The 15236-nt window shown below is 38.4% G+C and overlaps 1 protein-coding gene across 1 annotated transcript in view; it reads left to right on the top strand.

Annotated features, from left to right (window-relative positions):
• The first annotated feature begins 738 nt into the window (after positions 1-738).
• Positions 739-15236, top strand: part of Ndufa9 (NADH:ubiquinone oxidoreductase subunit A9) — a 30214-nt gene continuing 15716 nt past the window's right edge. The window contains exons 1-6 of the mRNA XM_077798698.1: positions 739-831; positions 3685-3855; positions 4197-4294; positions 7980-8071; positions 9200-9341; positions 12592-12694. Coding sequence (XP_077654824.1) covers positions 783-831; positions 3685-3855; positions 4197-4294; positions 7980-8071; positions 9200-9341; positions 12592-12694 — 655 coding nt within the window. The 5' untranslated portion in view covers positions 739-782. The remainder of the gene's footprint in view (positions 832-3684; positions 3856-4196; positions 4295-7979; positions 8072-9199; positions 9342-12591; positions 12695-15236) is intronic.

The following is a 15236-nucleotide window of genomic DNA, read 5'->3' as shown; positions in this document are numbered from 1 at the left end:
CAAGATAAAGATCCTGAATTCACAAGTTAGATGGTAAGTGCTTTGATAAAGAAAACCAAAACCCAAACAAAACAGGATAGGTGGAAAGATCACCACCTTGGATCCGGGAGGTAACAGTCTCCGAAGGGGTCACCTATGAGCAGAGACTTGAACTGGTTACAGTCATTACAGTGAGCGTTCCAAAAGTGGGCACAGTAAGCAAAAAGGCCAGGAGGAGAAAACGTGCTTGGACGACTCGAGGTGTATTTATTCACTGGAGGCCCATCCTCATTTCTATTTTTCTTCTCCGCTTGTCCTTTCCAGGGCGCCCCACGATCCCGCTTTAACATCCTTTCTCTTTCCTGGGTCCAGGAACTTCGAGAGCGCGGAGCCACGCCTCCTCCTCACCCCAGCCTCAACAGGGTTCCGCCTTTATTTCGGGGAACAGTGAACTCAAGAGTTGAGCTCCTCTACCTCGGTTCTGCCATTTTGTATGCCCTTGGGTCAGTCCCTGGTTTACTCTGAACTTCAGGATCCTAGCAATGAGATTATCTTTACGGTCCATTCTGGATCCGAGATCCCCCACTATTTTTTTCCTTTTTCCCCCCTTGTCTTCACCCTTTCTCATTTTTGAGCTTCTCTCTTTTCCCCGCTCCCTTCTCAACCGCACTCTATTGCAACCTGCGACCCGCCCGGTCCTTTTCCGGTTAGCGCCTGCGCAGACAGGAGAGGAAGAGAAAGCTTGAGCCAGATCAGCAGCCGTAGTCGGTCGGAGCGCCGGCCGTGGGGCATTGTGGGAGAAGATGGCGGCCGCCGTACATCCCCGGTTCGTCCGGGCTCTGCCAATGTCACGTAAGTGTCACTGGGAACTGCTGTCGGTGATCAGGTCCCGAAGCCGGGATTTAAGGTGAAGGGAGTGGGGCCGTGCCGAGGACTCCTTCGGCACCCTCGTTTGTCTAGGTTCTGAGCTGCCTGTGTTCAGTTTCTCCTTTCCTTTTTCTCCTCCGCTTACATATTAAATCGTGCACTTGGGAAGGCAAACAGAGAACTGAGCAGAGGGGAAGGGAAAAGGAAAAAATAGGGGACACTAAAGAATCGAGATAATCAGAGTTCGGATAGAGTTGTAAGGGTTTGGGGTTGTGAGAAACACTTGAATGGAGTCGAAACGAGGGTACTGGAGAGATTTCTTATGGATTGGCTTTATGACCTTGTGCAAACCCTTCATCAGTCTTAACTTCAGATTCTTCATGTCACAATGTAATCACACAACGTCAGGGAGTCTCTGAGAAAGATTAAATGAAGTAATATTTATAAAAGTGTCTTTCTAACCAAAAGTGCCTCTATAAACGTTAGGTCAAGGTTGTGTGGTTTGTGGGTAGAGAGGGATGTTGGTGGAGAAATAATAAGGAGATTGGTGGAAAGAAGTGTGAAGAATGAAGGATATCTTAGGCTTTGTCACCGTTGTTTATTATCTCTTCTATTTTCATTGGATCTGTTTTCAGTTCTCAAATTGAAAACATACGTTTGCTCTTCCACTCATTACAAGGCAAGAAAGCAAAGACATTAGGAATTCAGTTACACTCCATTATCACTCTTTCACTCTCCACTCCCCCATAAATATGCCAATCACCCAAAGTTATAATTTTTCCACCGTGTATTTTAGTTATTACAGAAAGTCACTTTTTCTCAAAATTGCCTCGTGTCAGAATTACTGTTGGAGTTTTATGAAGAATATTATTGGGGGCTCCTTGTAGAGCTGTCAAATCAGAATTTTCTAGATTAGCTCCTTGCACCTCAAAATTTTAAAAGCATTGCAGGTAGTTTTAATGTTCACCTGAGGTAAGAATCAGGAGTGTTCAGGATTTTTTTGTCTTGTTTCCATCTTGGTTAGAATTCCTGTATACTGCTGGAATGTGGCTTTGCACATAAGTTACAGTGGATGGTTTTTTAAACATGACTTCTTTGCAAAGGCATTAAATTAAAAACACTGGTCTGTTTTTCAGTCTCTTAATGGCTTTTGGGCTGGTCACTAACCTCTTCGAACCTTAGTTTCCTCATCTATAAAGTGGTGATAAAGATAACATTTAATAAGATAATATCTGTTAAGCACTTAGAATGATGCTGGACACCTGGTAAGATTTCTATAAGTTTAGCTGTTGTTATGTTATTATTATGGGTCTGATCTGTGTTTGATTTTAATTTCTGTGGTTTCAACTATTGTTCTGAAAACCAGGCTATTTCTCTAATTTCATACTTTGATTTCTGATTTTGTTTTTATTTTTTCGCAATATGGCAGCAGTGAAGCCTTGCTATGTTGCCCAGGCTGGCCTTGCACTCCTGGGATCGAGGGATCCTGCTTGTGCCTCCTGAGTAACTAGAACTGCAAGTATGCACCATCATGCCAGGCCTCAATTCCATACTTTTTGATAGGGAAAAACAGTTTTCTGCAGAGTGCCACTGGGAAGTTATTCCCAGAAAACAAACACAAATTTTCTAAAGAAATTACCATTTATCTCTTTCATTTTCTTCCAAGCATACAGTGCCTGTGCTAAACTCCAAAATTTGCTGACAGGAATGGAAGCTCTTCAGCATTTTAAACATTTTTACTTATTTCTACTTATGTGAAAGTTGGGTAACTTGCTCTAAAATTCTCCTTTAAGAAGTTATAAGGGACTGAGAAATTGGAACATATCCAAAGGGAATTTACGTTTCTGCCAGAGGAGGGGAAGTTGATGGAAGTGGAGATGTTTAACCTGCAGAAGAGAATATTTAGTGGGAATATAGTTGCTGCAGTTAGATGTGAAGAGGAATTAGACTTGTTCTTTGTTATTCCAGAGAAAGATGAGGAATAAAAGTACTAAGAATCACTCTAATGATTAGAATGACTCAAATCAGAATGGGCTACTATAGGAAATAGTGAATTTCCCAACCCTGCAGATGCACCTGCTAAGGCCAGATGGTCTCTTTGCACACATACTACACAGAGCTGTAAGTACTGATGCACTGATTTTGAGAGTTTCTTCTAGTACCAAGAAACCAAGTCCATAAAAGAGAAATTGTGGGAGGTATGACAAATCACTTGCTGTTAACCTTTCTAAAAATCAGAAAATGTTTTTGCAAGTACTTTGCTCACTATGTCATCATTTTGATGTTTTCCAGTGGTTTTATATTAAGTCTGAATTGCATCTTTTTTCCCCTAATGCTCTGTACTAACAATTCTCTGGCTTCAGTCCACATCATCAACTTTATTTTTCATTAGTCATCATTTTAGAATGTGTTCCAGATAGGTCTTTTAATGTTAACTTGTGCTAGTCTTATTCTTTCCGACCTCTACATTGTTGTATGTGATGTGTTTCTCTTGGAGTTCTATTTTTTCTGCTATTCCACTTTAAGACCTTTCTTAATACATTTTATTCAGGAGTTCTTCCTCATGGCAGTATGACTTAATGTGATTTATCTTCCTGGGTATATTATATCCTGTGGGGCAAGGAGTTTACTTCTTGATTTTTCTGTATTTCCTCATGTCCTAGGGATTTTGTATTGCAATAATTTGCTGTTTATTATTACTATTGCTAATTTATTACTAAATTACTGAGGTGTTGATTACAAAATAATGTTTCCAGGGAAAGAAGCTTTGTGTATTCACAAAGCTTTATATTATCCTATGGTGTTTTATATATCTTGTTTTTTTTTTTTCCCCCAAAGGTTCTGCTATTTCTGCAGTAGCCACATCTGTGGTTTATGGTTTACCCTGTCGCCAGCTTCATCATGCTCTCATTCCTCATGGAAAAGGTGGGCGTTCTTCTGTCAGTGGGGTCGTGGCTACTGTGTTTGGAGCAACAGGCTTCCTGGGCCGATACGTTGTCAACCATCTTGGTAAGTAAAGTTCCTTGAGTTCAGACTGCTCCCTTGCCATTGGTTAGGATTGCCCAATGAGAGGCCATCAGCTATGTTTCTCTTCATTTAACAGTATCCAAGTTCCTTCTATGTTGGATATATGTAATTTTTATCTACCGTACATTAAGAATATAGTCATGCTTCCTACTTAAGACATTAAGATGGGGATAATGAATTGAAAAGTTATAACATCGTTAGCATGACAAAATGTTTTTTATCAATTCACATATCATACTAGAATTTATATATTTACCAAATCATTATTGTATAACATGTGTATATTATATTGATGTTGATCCTTGTTTCAATTCATTTTTTAGGACGGATGGGGTCACAGGTGATCATACCCTATCGGTGCGATCCTTATGACGTTATGCATCTTCGGCCCATGGGTGATCTGGGTCAGATTATCTTTCTGGTAAGACCTATATGACTAATAATTGGAGTTGATGAATGTAAATTAAAAGAAAGGTCATTTTTAAGAGAAAGAGGAAGGATAATTTTATCCCAGAATGGACCAGGAGTATGCTTTATTTGTAAGTTCCTTCAGTTAGGTTCCTGTATCTCTTGTTTTGTATGCAAGTGTTACAGCAGTAGATAGCAGAGGTTTTATGTGAGGGCTAGATAATAAATATTTCAGACTCTTTAGGCCGGCCATCAGTAGGTGGCTGTTTTCCATTAAAACTTTGTTTATAACATCAGGCTGCAGGCCAGATTTGGCCTGTGGGTTATAGTTTGCTAATTCCTACTCTAGGCCTGTTCTGTCCAATGTGATAGCCACCAGCCACATGGTGGCTCTCAAGCACTTGAAATGTAAGATGTGCTGTAAGTATAAAATGCAAATTTCAACAACTTAGTATAGAAAAAATAATATTCAACGTATCAGTGATTTTTGTAGTTATTACACATTGAAATAGTGAACTGATATATCAGGTTAAGTAAAGTATATACTAAAATGAGTTTCTTTTATTTTACTCTTTTAAATGTGGCTATTAGAAAATTTAGAAAGTAGTAAATTCAGAATTACATATATACTTCATTTATATTTCTATGGAATGGTACTTTTATAATCAGGAAACCATCTCCAATGGGATATTTTATAACTTAGTTCACTTAGCATGGATTTAACTTAGAATGCCTTCCCAAGCATTCCCTGTTGACATTCTTTTTTGGGGGTGGGGAGTACTAGGGATTGAGCTCAGGGACACTTAACCACTGAGCCACATCTCCAACCCTTTTTTGCATTTTATTTAGAGACAGGGTCTCACTGAGTTGCTTAGTGCCTCTGCTGTTGCTGAGGCTGGCTTTGAACTCTTGATCTTCCTGTCTCAGCCTCCCGAGCCGATGGGATTACAGTGTTCGCCACCCCGCCCGGCCCTGTTGTTGTTCTTTAATCTATAGGGTCTTCCTTTAGGCCAGAGTTGCCAATGGGGCAAGGCAAAGAGGATGGGAAGAACCTTGAATGGAGTGATTAAAAATGCCTAAGTTGTACAGTAATTATAGAGCTGTACTGGCTTATCAGATAGAGACTAAGGATGTTCAGTATCCTACAGTGCTCAAAATTGTTCCTTTCCATAAAGAATTACACTGCCCAGAATGCCTGTAGCTGTCTTATTGATTGCTGCCCTCTCTGGGCCTTGATGTTTGGCTTAAATATGCTTTTAGCCAACTTTCTACTTTTGTCATACTCTATGAAAACTGAGCTCTTCCATTTATACTCTTTGCCTTTAAAAAATACTGGTAAATATCTTAACATCTCTGACATGATATTCATACAGATGATTTGAAATCCCCTTAAATTTTGACTTTTTAAAAAACTTATTTGTAATGACATTTTCATTTGTTTCTTCTTAAATACTCAAGCTAAGTGTAATAGTTATGTTGGACATTTCTTGTTTCTCAAATATTTTTCTTTTCTAATAGTTTATTATCAAATATCTTCTTGACATTATAAGTGCAGAAGCTTAGCTTTTCACCAATTTTTCTTTTTTCTTCCCCCTTACACTAGGGTTTCTACTACTGAGCTACATCCCTAGACCTTTTTATTTTTTATTTTCTTATAAGGTTTCCTTAAATTGTGGAGTCTGGTCTCCAACTTGTGATTTGCCTATGTCATTGAAAATACAGGTGTGTGCCACTGCACCCAATTTTCTCTAGTTCTTTGTAACTTAATTTTATTGATCACTTTGTTAGTGCCTCTGAATTAAAGTATTTCACCACAGATAGGTGAAATCTTTGACTAGCTTGCAAACATGGAATCACTAGAATTGAGCCATATGACATTTACTTTATTCTTCCTATAGGTAGTAATTTACTCAGTACCTAGTATTGAGCTGTGCTTTAAGCATGTCTTAATGAGTAAGACTTAAGGCAACTGAGAATCCAGTGTGTTGAGAGTTTTTTTAATGTGCTTATTTTTGAGACAGGCCATTTTGAGTAGGGGGTATGATTTCCCCACTTTAATCCATTTGAAAGTGTTATATAAATGGCTACTTGGTTTACCAGCCTCCTTATGCCTCTTGGGCCTTATCCTTGAGAATTTGGTTTCCTTTTGATTTCTCCTATGCTGTTAGTTCACACAGTTATGCTTCAAGCTCTTCTACTCTGAGTCATCTGGCATGTTTTTCTAATCCTTGGCATCTTTTCTGATAACACCCTTTTTATCTTTATGTATAGAGCTAGTTTTTTGTTAAGTATATCATTCATTGTGCAGAAGATTTGATGTATATGTAGTCTTCAGAGCACCCTCACGAGGTAGACTGTATTTCTTCCCTCCCTGCCTCTCTGTTTCTTTCTTTTGCTGAGGATTGAGCCCAGAGATACTCTATTACTGAGCTCTACCCCCAGCCCATTTTATTTTTTATTTTGAAATGGGTCTTACTATGTTGCCTAGGCTAACCTTGAACTTGCATTCCCCCTGCCTCAGCCTCCCTAATAACTGGAATTAAAGGTATGGGCCATTGCACCAAACTTTGGTATTTTCTAATTTTACCTGGGGTTTGGAGAAATAACTTATTTAAAGTTAGTAAATGGCAAACTTGGTCTGCATGCCTCTGTTTGACTCAACACTACCATTTTATACTGTTTGTACCACACTGCATTATCAGTTCTGGTTTTTGCTGGGGCTTTATATTTTTGTTCTTGATTTTGATTTTCCTTTTTTTCTAGTACATTTAAGTCCATTCTCTTTCTCTCCCACTGCTCCCCACCCCCTGTTTTTCCCTCTCCCTGTGTCATTGCACTGACATATATATATATATATATATATATATACACACACACACACACACATACATACACATACACACACACACACACACACACACACACACATTCTTAGTATTTGGGCCTAGAATTATTACTTATCTTTCATTGAAGTGCTTACAGAGTTCAATTTTCATTTTAATATAGGAAATTTTTTTGTCTTTATCTGGGTTATTTAATTCTCAGACATTATTTTGGACAAATTCATCATGGACTTAAGTCCTAAATGATTAATAAACTGTTCAAAAGTGTAGTTTTATGCCAAAACCTGAGGTTTTAGTCAGTTAATTTCTTTAGTTTTCGTGTCTTTAAGGTAGAAATTATTAGATCTGAAATTATAAAAAGGGAAGAAATTACAAAGAAAAAAGAAATAGTCATGAATGTCCCCCACCCCATTTAGCTAGACTTTAAAAGCCCTTCTTTTATCTTCAGTCTGTAAGTGGTGGATAAACAGGGGATGTGTCTTTATCTCCCAAATGATCCTTTATTCTTTGGCTGTTTCAGGAAGGGAAATTTGATTACTGAATTCCTTTATAAACTTGGGTAGTTGGGTGGACAAAAATTAATATCTAAAATATGAACTGCCTCTTAGGTTCTGTTATTTGATTGCCTGAGTAAAATATTTTTTTAACCTCTTTGTCCCAGAAGAGTCAAGAGAATCAGCACTGAGCCTGAGACCTCCGTCTCATTTCTGTTGTAATCAGTGGAACCTGTTTAAATGCCACCATATTGAGACTAGAGTATATGGTCCATTTTAAAACTTGTCTAGGAGGCTATGGAAGCATTAGGTGCCAGGGTGGGCCCTTATGTTTTCATCTGATTGGCTCTTACTGCTATAGGAATGGAATGGGAGAGACAAAGATTCTATCCGAAGAGCGGTGGAGCACAGCAATGTGGTCATTAATCTTGTTGGACGAGACTGGGAAACCAGGTAATCTCAGTCTCTTATTTCTTTCTTGTGTAAGTGTAAGGATTCAGTAGACTTTTATTGGTTAACCTTCTATATGCCAGGCATGGTAGTAACATTTTCACTTAGCCCATCAATAAGAATTGATTAAATGATCCACGTGTATATGTCTAGTGACACTCATTAGATTCACTTGGGAGAATGTCTGGTGTAAGTCAGTAGTGTGATATGATGCCCTTAAAATCCAATGTGGGGTGTGTCAGTGTGGTTGATGATATCAACTAGACAGTGACTGATGTTGGGTCTGTGCTTGTGTGAACAAAGTTCTAGACTGCTTCTCTGTATTTTTAATTGAAGATGGCATAAGTACTGCCATGAATAGTTCTGTTTGGCTTTTGTATAAGTTATCAAAAAGTAATGTTTTAATCTTATAGTTCTATAATAATACTTTATTCACATCCTTTTCTTTAAGTGTTTACTAAAGTTGGATTGGATTTCTTTGTATATGTCTGTTTCATCAAATATTTTAAGTTCTTTGATTATTTCCAGGGTCATACTCAAATTTATGTCTCTCATAACAACCAACATAGTGATTTGTACCAAGCAAGCATTTAGTTAATGTTGTACGTTGAATTGGTGACTGAGGTTTTTTTTTTTTTAAATATTTTAGTTTTAGGTGGAGACAGTATCTTTATTTTCCATTTATGTGGTGCTGAGGATCGAACCTAGTGCCTCATGCATGCTAGGCGAGCACTCTACCACTGAACCTCAATCCCAGCCCCCGGTGACTGAGTTTTTAGTTTCTTTTTTTTCCCTTGAGAGAAAAAAAGTCCCAGAAATAAAAAGTGATTTCCTTTCAAGCCCCTATACTTTCCTCCACCCACTAACCAGAATAGTCAGGTTTTCTTATAGGGCCACAACCTTGTGATTCTTTGAGAACACAGAATATTTTTTTGGATTTGCAACTCAGAATAAGTCTCAACTGTATAGTAATGACAGCAATCAGGCCTATAAGCTCTATAAAAGTATTAATCTTGGCTTATAGTTAAATCATTACTGTTTTAAAGTTTAACTTCTGTGAAAACCAGCTTATCACAAAAAGCTTTGAAATCCTGTCTGAGTTCTGAACTAATCCCTTTTGTTTTCTTCTAGAAACTTTGATTTTGAGGATGTCTTTGTGAAGATTCCCCAAACAATAGCTCAAATTTCTAAGGAAGCTGGAGTTGAAAAATTCATCCATGTTTCCCATCTGAATGCAAATATTAGAAGCTCTTCTAGATATCTGAGAAATAAGGTAAGTAACAAGTAGATTTGGGGCTTCACAGAGCTAGAGTTTCTTAGTTCCTTTGAAGCATGGTGTAAATGAGAATGATTTCTCATCAATGTTTTGAGAATTAAAAGGGTTTCTAGTTCTCTTTATCCAGAATTAGATGTGCATATGTGTTGTATTTTGACATTTTGATTGAGTGCCTTCTGTTTGAATGCTAAAGGGTTTCAAAGAGTGTATTATTACCTGCTCTTAGATACTTTAAAGTTTCTTTGATTACACAGAAAAGATCAGAAAAGGTAGAGTATGATTTTTGCTAAAGGAGGCATACCTGTGTTACCTACTGTGGGAAAGAATCATCTGTTTCCCTCAAATATCTTGCATAGTCATGGGTTTATGCCATTCTTTCATGGGTGATAGGAAGGCTGAGAATGACAAGGACAGACACTTGCCAGGGAAAAGGGCTCTTCACATAGGGCTTAGTCTTCTTTTATTCCCAGAAACTACATGTAGTCCAGATGATACTGAGCCTGATTACTCTGGTTTGAAGTCAGACTATAACCTGAAATGTCTTCATTATCAGGGACTCATAAGGAATGTTGCTGTCTGATTGCTCTTAGCATTTGGTTTTTACCATAATGATTCTATCTTGAGTCATACTGTTGAGGGAAACAAGCCTTGACACTGGCTCTAAATTTTTAACCCACGACATTTACTTATTGAATAAATTGTTTACTAATCACCGACTGTGTGCCACATATTGTTAGGCACTCTGCATAAAGTAGTGAATAAGAGGCAGGGTCCTTATTTTGCAAAGTAGCAAAGTGTACTACAGGAATGTATAATGGGGGAGAGAGTGCACGTATTAGTTAGGAGCATTTAATTACTAGCATTAGAAAATCCAGTGTAAACTGGGTTAACCACAAAGACAATTTATAGGCTCATGTATCTGAAAAATCCAGCAATAGAGAACCCTCACCACAGATTGTTGACAAGGATTTTTGGCCTCCAGCTTTGCTTCTCTGCTTCCCTTTGACTTTCCTTGTGTGAGCTTTGTCTCTCACAGTCACAAAACTGGCTCACAGCACATCCAGGCCTTATACTTGTATGCTCTGCTGAAGAAAGAAGAAATGAGCATGAAGGCACTTGTGCTTACCTCTGCCCTACTGTTCCTAAAATGATTCGCATATCACGGTTGTTTGAGAGGGGATGGGAGTGTTGGTGGTAAGAAAGAGAAGAGTCAAAACCTTGTAGCCCTCTGGATTAGCCACTGGGATGATGGTGGCACTGTTGAATAAGAAATACTTGAGAGTTAGTAGGATTTCTGGCAGTGCTTCTTCACCCTGGTTGCACATTAGAATCCACTGAGAGCTCTTAAAATTCTCAATGTCCAGGTTGCACTACAGTCACAAATAAAAACAGAATCTACAGGGATTGTGGAATGTGCAGCAAAGATTGAGAGGCACTGTTTACTTGAGAGAATGGAGGGTGATTTGGTTTTGGACTTGGGTTTCAGTTGTGTTCTACATATGTCTCAGTCATTCAGGTAACATTGGTAAAAGGACTTTATGAAAAGTTCAGAAGAAAGGTTTGTTTTGTAGATAGAAATTGGGAGTCACCAGCATTTGTCATTAATTAGAGTAGTGAGAGGGCATAAGATGGCCTGGTGAATAAATGTAGGTTCAGAAGAGAAATTTGAACAGAGACTAGAGGAAAACTAGTGATTAGTGATCTGAGAGAGGAATCGGTATCTGTAAAAATCAAATCAAAACAAACAAAAAGACTGAAGAGATGAGGACAAGGTAAGGTAGAAGGGAAACAGGAGAGTACAATGTTATGAAAGCCAAGAGAATTCACTGGAGGAAGAAGGATTACTTATGAGCACCATTGATGAGAACTGTAATGTCTTGAATTGTGGACATAGAAGTCATTTTAGGAAAAATTGTTTCAGTGCAAGTGTTGAAATGGAAACCGAGTACAGGTGAGTGAAGGGTGAGTTGCCAGAGGAGAAAATGGTTGTTCGTGGTGAGACCTTGAGGTGGTTTTCTTTTGCTCTTATGTTTTCTCTTCAATTTAGAAGATGAAGTCATTTGGAAAGAAGAGGAAAGAAAGGGGAGTCTGAGATTTGAATAGAAATAGCTTGAAATGCTCAAAGGGAAAAGTCAGTTAATTAGAGGAAAACACTATTGTTGGGAAATGTGAGGGCCCACTTAAGTTGATGGCATAGATTTATAATGGTTCTAATTTATGATTTTTATTTATTTATTTTTCTTTTAGCTGCTAAAGGCAGCAGGAGTACATGACTCAAAGGATGCTAATGGCATTCCTCCATAAGGATTTTGCCTGGTAGATGGAGTAAAGGACACAGGGACAAAGTTTTTACAATAATGATAAGAGAGTGATTGAAAAGATGAGCCTTGGAATCTAATATGTGATGGACGGCCAGGAAAGGTAGGCAGGGTTCATATAGGGGAAACAGAATTAGTGGACTAGAGTCTCTGAGAAGGTTGAGGAACAGGTGTTCCAGCAGTAGATGAACCAAGAATAAACAGGCTGGATGTGTAGGAGATTCTTATCTAAGCATAGCATATTTTCATTTCATGTTTCAGAAGAAGGTCACTTTCCAACATTGATTAAGCCTGTGATGTAACTAAGTTGAGAGTGATAGAAGTGGAGTGAAGAGATTGTAAGACTGGAGAAACTCAAGAATCTGAGAGGTCCAATTCCACATGGGCGTTGATGTCATCCACTTTGGTGCTATAGGTTGTAAAGGAAGATCTAGGGGCCAGTGCATTCATGGAACAAAAGAGCTTGAGTAGGAGGTTAGTAGTGGGTAACAAGTAGTTGAGATTAGGAAGGTTAAGGACCTTCTGTGGATATAGGTATGCACTGCTACCACTTCCTTTCCTTTGGCCCACTGCCACCATGCTCTTCTTTCTCTGTCAGACTGCCAGGTTGTTGACATAAACCACAGAATTTTGAAGTAAGAGGAAAAATGGAGGCTGAAAAATTCTACTCTGGCTTTTCTCCTTTCTTTTTTCAATGCCAGTTCCTACAGTATGAAAATGTGAAAAAACCCAAAAGAATGTTAGAAGAGGCAGAGTGTGTGTGTGTGTTTACCATTCTGTGTGATTGAGTTTTGTGAATAATATTATTCCTTCACCTCAAGGGAAATATGACCTTTGAAATACAAGTAGTGTCCTGATAATGAAAGAATGGAAGTTTTGTTCACTCGTCTCAGAATTTAGAACAATTTTGTTTCTGGCTGTTTGTTTAGGCTGTTGGAGAGAATGAAGTGAGAAATGCATTTCCAGAAGCTATAATCATAAAACCTTCAGACATCTTCGGAAGAGAAGATAGATTTCTCAACCATTTTGCAAGTATGTATTCTTTCTTAATAGTAGAAGAGAGGGATATAGGTTAACCAAGTTCAAGAAGAGCACAAGTAAAGGTGTTCTCTGGCTTGACAGACTAGGTTGTATTTTTCTTCCCCAGTTGTCTTTTTTTTTCTTTTTAATGTTTATTTTTTAGTTGTAGTTGGACACATATTTATTTTTATGTGGTGCTGAGGACTGAACCCAGGTCCTTGAACGTGCTAGGCAAGTGCTTTACCTCTGAGCCATAACCCCAGCCTCCCCAGTTGTCTTTTTATCTCCTAAAGTTAAATTTTTATTGTTAATATGGTCCTTCCTATTTCTGGGAAATGTTGAAGGCTCAGTTAAAATTGGGGGTGCCAATGGAATTATAGTGGTACCAATTTATTTTCCATCAGTTGCTGAGGCAGTAGGCAAGTATGGCCCAAGGAACAACGTAGATGAGTAGAAAGAGCATGGACTTTGGAGTCAGAGGCTTGAGTTTACATCTTGGCCTTACTAGCTCTGTGACCTTGGCAGGATACTAGAATATCACACAGAATAATTTCACTGCCTTAATATCCCTTGGGTTCTATATATGTATCCCAACCCCCAATTCCCATCCCCAGACACCTGGCAACCAGTGATCTTTTTACTGTCTTTGTAATTTTGCCAGTTTCAAAAAGTTATGTAGTTGGAATCATACAACATGTAGCTTTTTCACATTGGCTTCTTTTACTTATCAGTGTTGATTTAAGGCCTCTCCATGTTTGTTTGTTTGTTTTAAGTATGTGTATGTGTCTGTCCATGGCTCGATACCTTATTTCTTTGTTTAGCTGGATAGTATTCTCTTTATGGATGTATCTGTTACTTTGTCAAGTTTTTATGTTTTTGTCATGTGTGTTTCTCTTGATTGTTTATGTCTTCTGACATTCTGTATTCATTTCCAGTTTGTTTTTAGGATTGTGGTACAAAATACATAATATAAAATTTACTACTCACTATAAATTTGAATTATGTCCCCCCTAAATTTCATATGTTGGTTGAAGCCTCAACTCCTGATGTGACTTTATTTGGAGTTAGGGCTTTGGGGGATTATTAAGGTTAAATGAGGTTACCAGGGTCCTAATTTGATAGGATTGGTGGTCTTAAAGAAGAGGAAAAGAGAGCAATCTCTCCTTCCATGTACACACTGAAGAAAGGCCATGTGAGGACACAGTGAGAAATTAGCCCCACAAGTCAGGAAGAGGGCCCTCACCAGGAATCAAATTGTCCTGACATCTTGGTTTTAGACTTTCCGGCTTCAGACCTGTGAAAAAATAAACTTCTGTTGTTTAAACGAGCCAGTCTCTGGTATTTTATTATGACAGCCTGACCAGGCAAAGACAGATTTTGGCACTGAGAAGCAAATCACTGATATAATAAATACCTAAAAAAACAGCATACCTTTCAAACAGAGTAATAGGTATGGACTAGAAGAGTTTTGAGGTACATACTAGAAATATGGGTGGTAAGGGAAATTTTCATAAGCTCTCAGGTAGAAATGGAGAACATGTTTTTGGAAAATAGAGGCAATATCATCCATGTTATGAAGTAAATTTGATCTGTGTTCTAATGTTTGGTGGGAGAACTTGGAAGTGATGAATTTGGTTATGTAGGTGAAAAGATCTCTAAGCTAAATGTCAAAATTGTGCCTTGGTTCTTCTTAACTACTTATAGTAAAATGTAAAAGGAAAGACATGATTTGAGGAAGTAATTGTAAGCATAAAGGAACCAGAACCTGAAGATTTGAAAAACTCTCAGCTGATTTTATTGCAGAAAATAAGAAAGATTGTTTTGAAAGGAACACTAAGGATGTGGTTGTACAGCCATTTGCTAAAGTAGTCATGGGTGTGACACTTTAGCAGAAGCCAGGAACAGAGATGGGATTATATCACTGCCAGTTTGAACTGGAGGAGACAAAGAAATTTGGGATAGAACCAGGAAAGGCTGCCAAACTTCTTAGAACCTGTAGGACTGGATCCTAGAGCTATTCTTTAAAAAAAAAAAAAAAGTGGGGGGGGGAAGAATGGCCCCTAAAGATATTCTAGAAATGTTCAGGGCTGCTCTGAGTTTCTAAGGGTGGGGCCATTGCCTTTTTTTCTTTCTTTCTTTCTTTCTTTCTTCTTTTTTTTTTTTTAAAGAGAGAGAGAGAGAACTTTTAATATTTTTTATTATGAACCTGGGCCACACACATGCCAGGCGAGCACACTACCGCTTGAGCCACATCCCCAGCCCCCATTGCCATAATTTCAAGGATTCAGATGACTTCTGCCAGAGGCCTTGGGGGGTAGGGCCACCTAGATTCTTGGAGGTGAGGATGCCTAGAACTTTTGAGGGCAGGCCCCTCTGGAGCCTTTGGAGCTAGCAGGGTAGGTTGCTGACCCAGTGGGTCATAAGGATGAGACCACCATCACAGTGAGGCTGGAAGGCAGGACACTGAGGCAAAAAGGATTATTCTTGAGATTTCAGATCTAATACAATTTACCTTGTTAAGTTTTGGATTTGTTTGGGTCTGGTCACCTTTTAT

This window comes from Urocitellus parryii, chromosome 5 (assembly GCF_045843805.1).
Source record: "Urocitellus parryii isolate mUroPar1 chromosome 5, mUroPar1.hap1, whole genome shotgun sequence".
Classification (NCBI taxonomy): Eukaryota; Metazoa; Chordata; class Mammalia; order Rodentia; family Sciuridae; genus Urocitellus; species Urocitellus parryii.
This window is presented reverse-complemented; position numbering and strand designations above follow the sequence as displayed.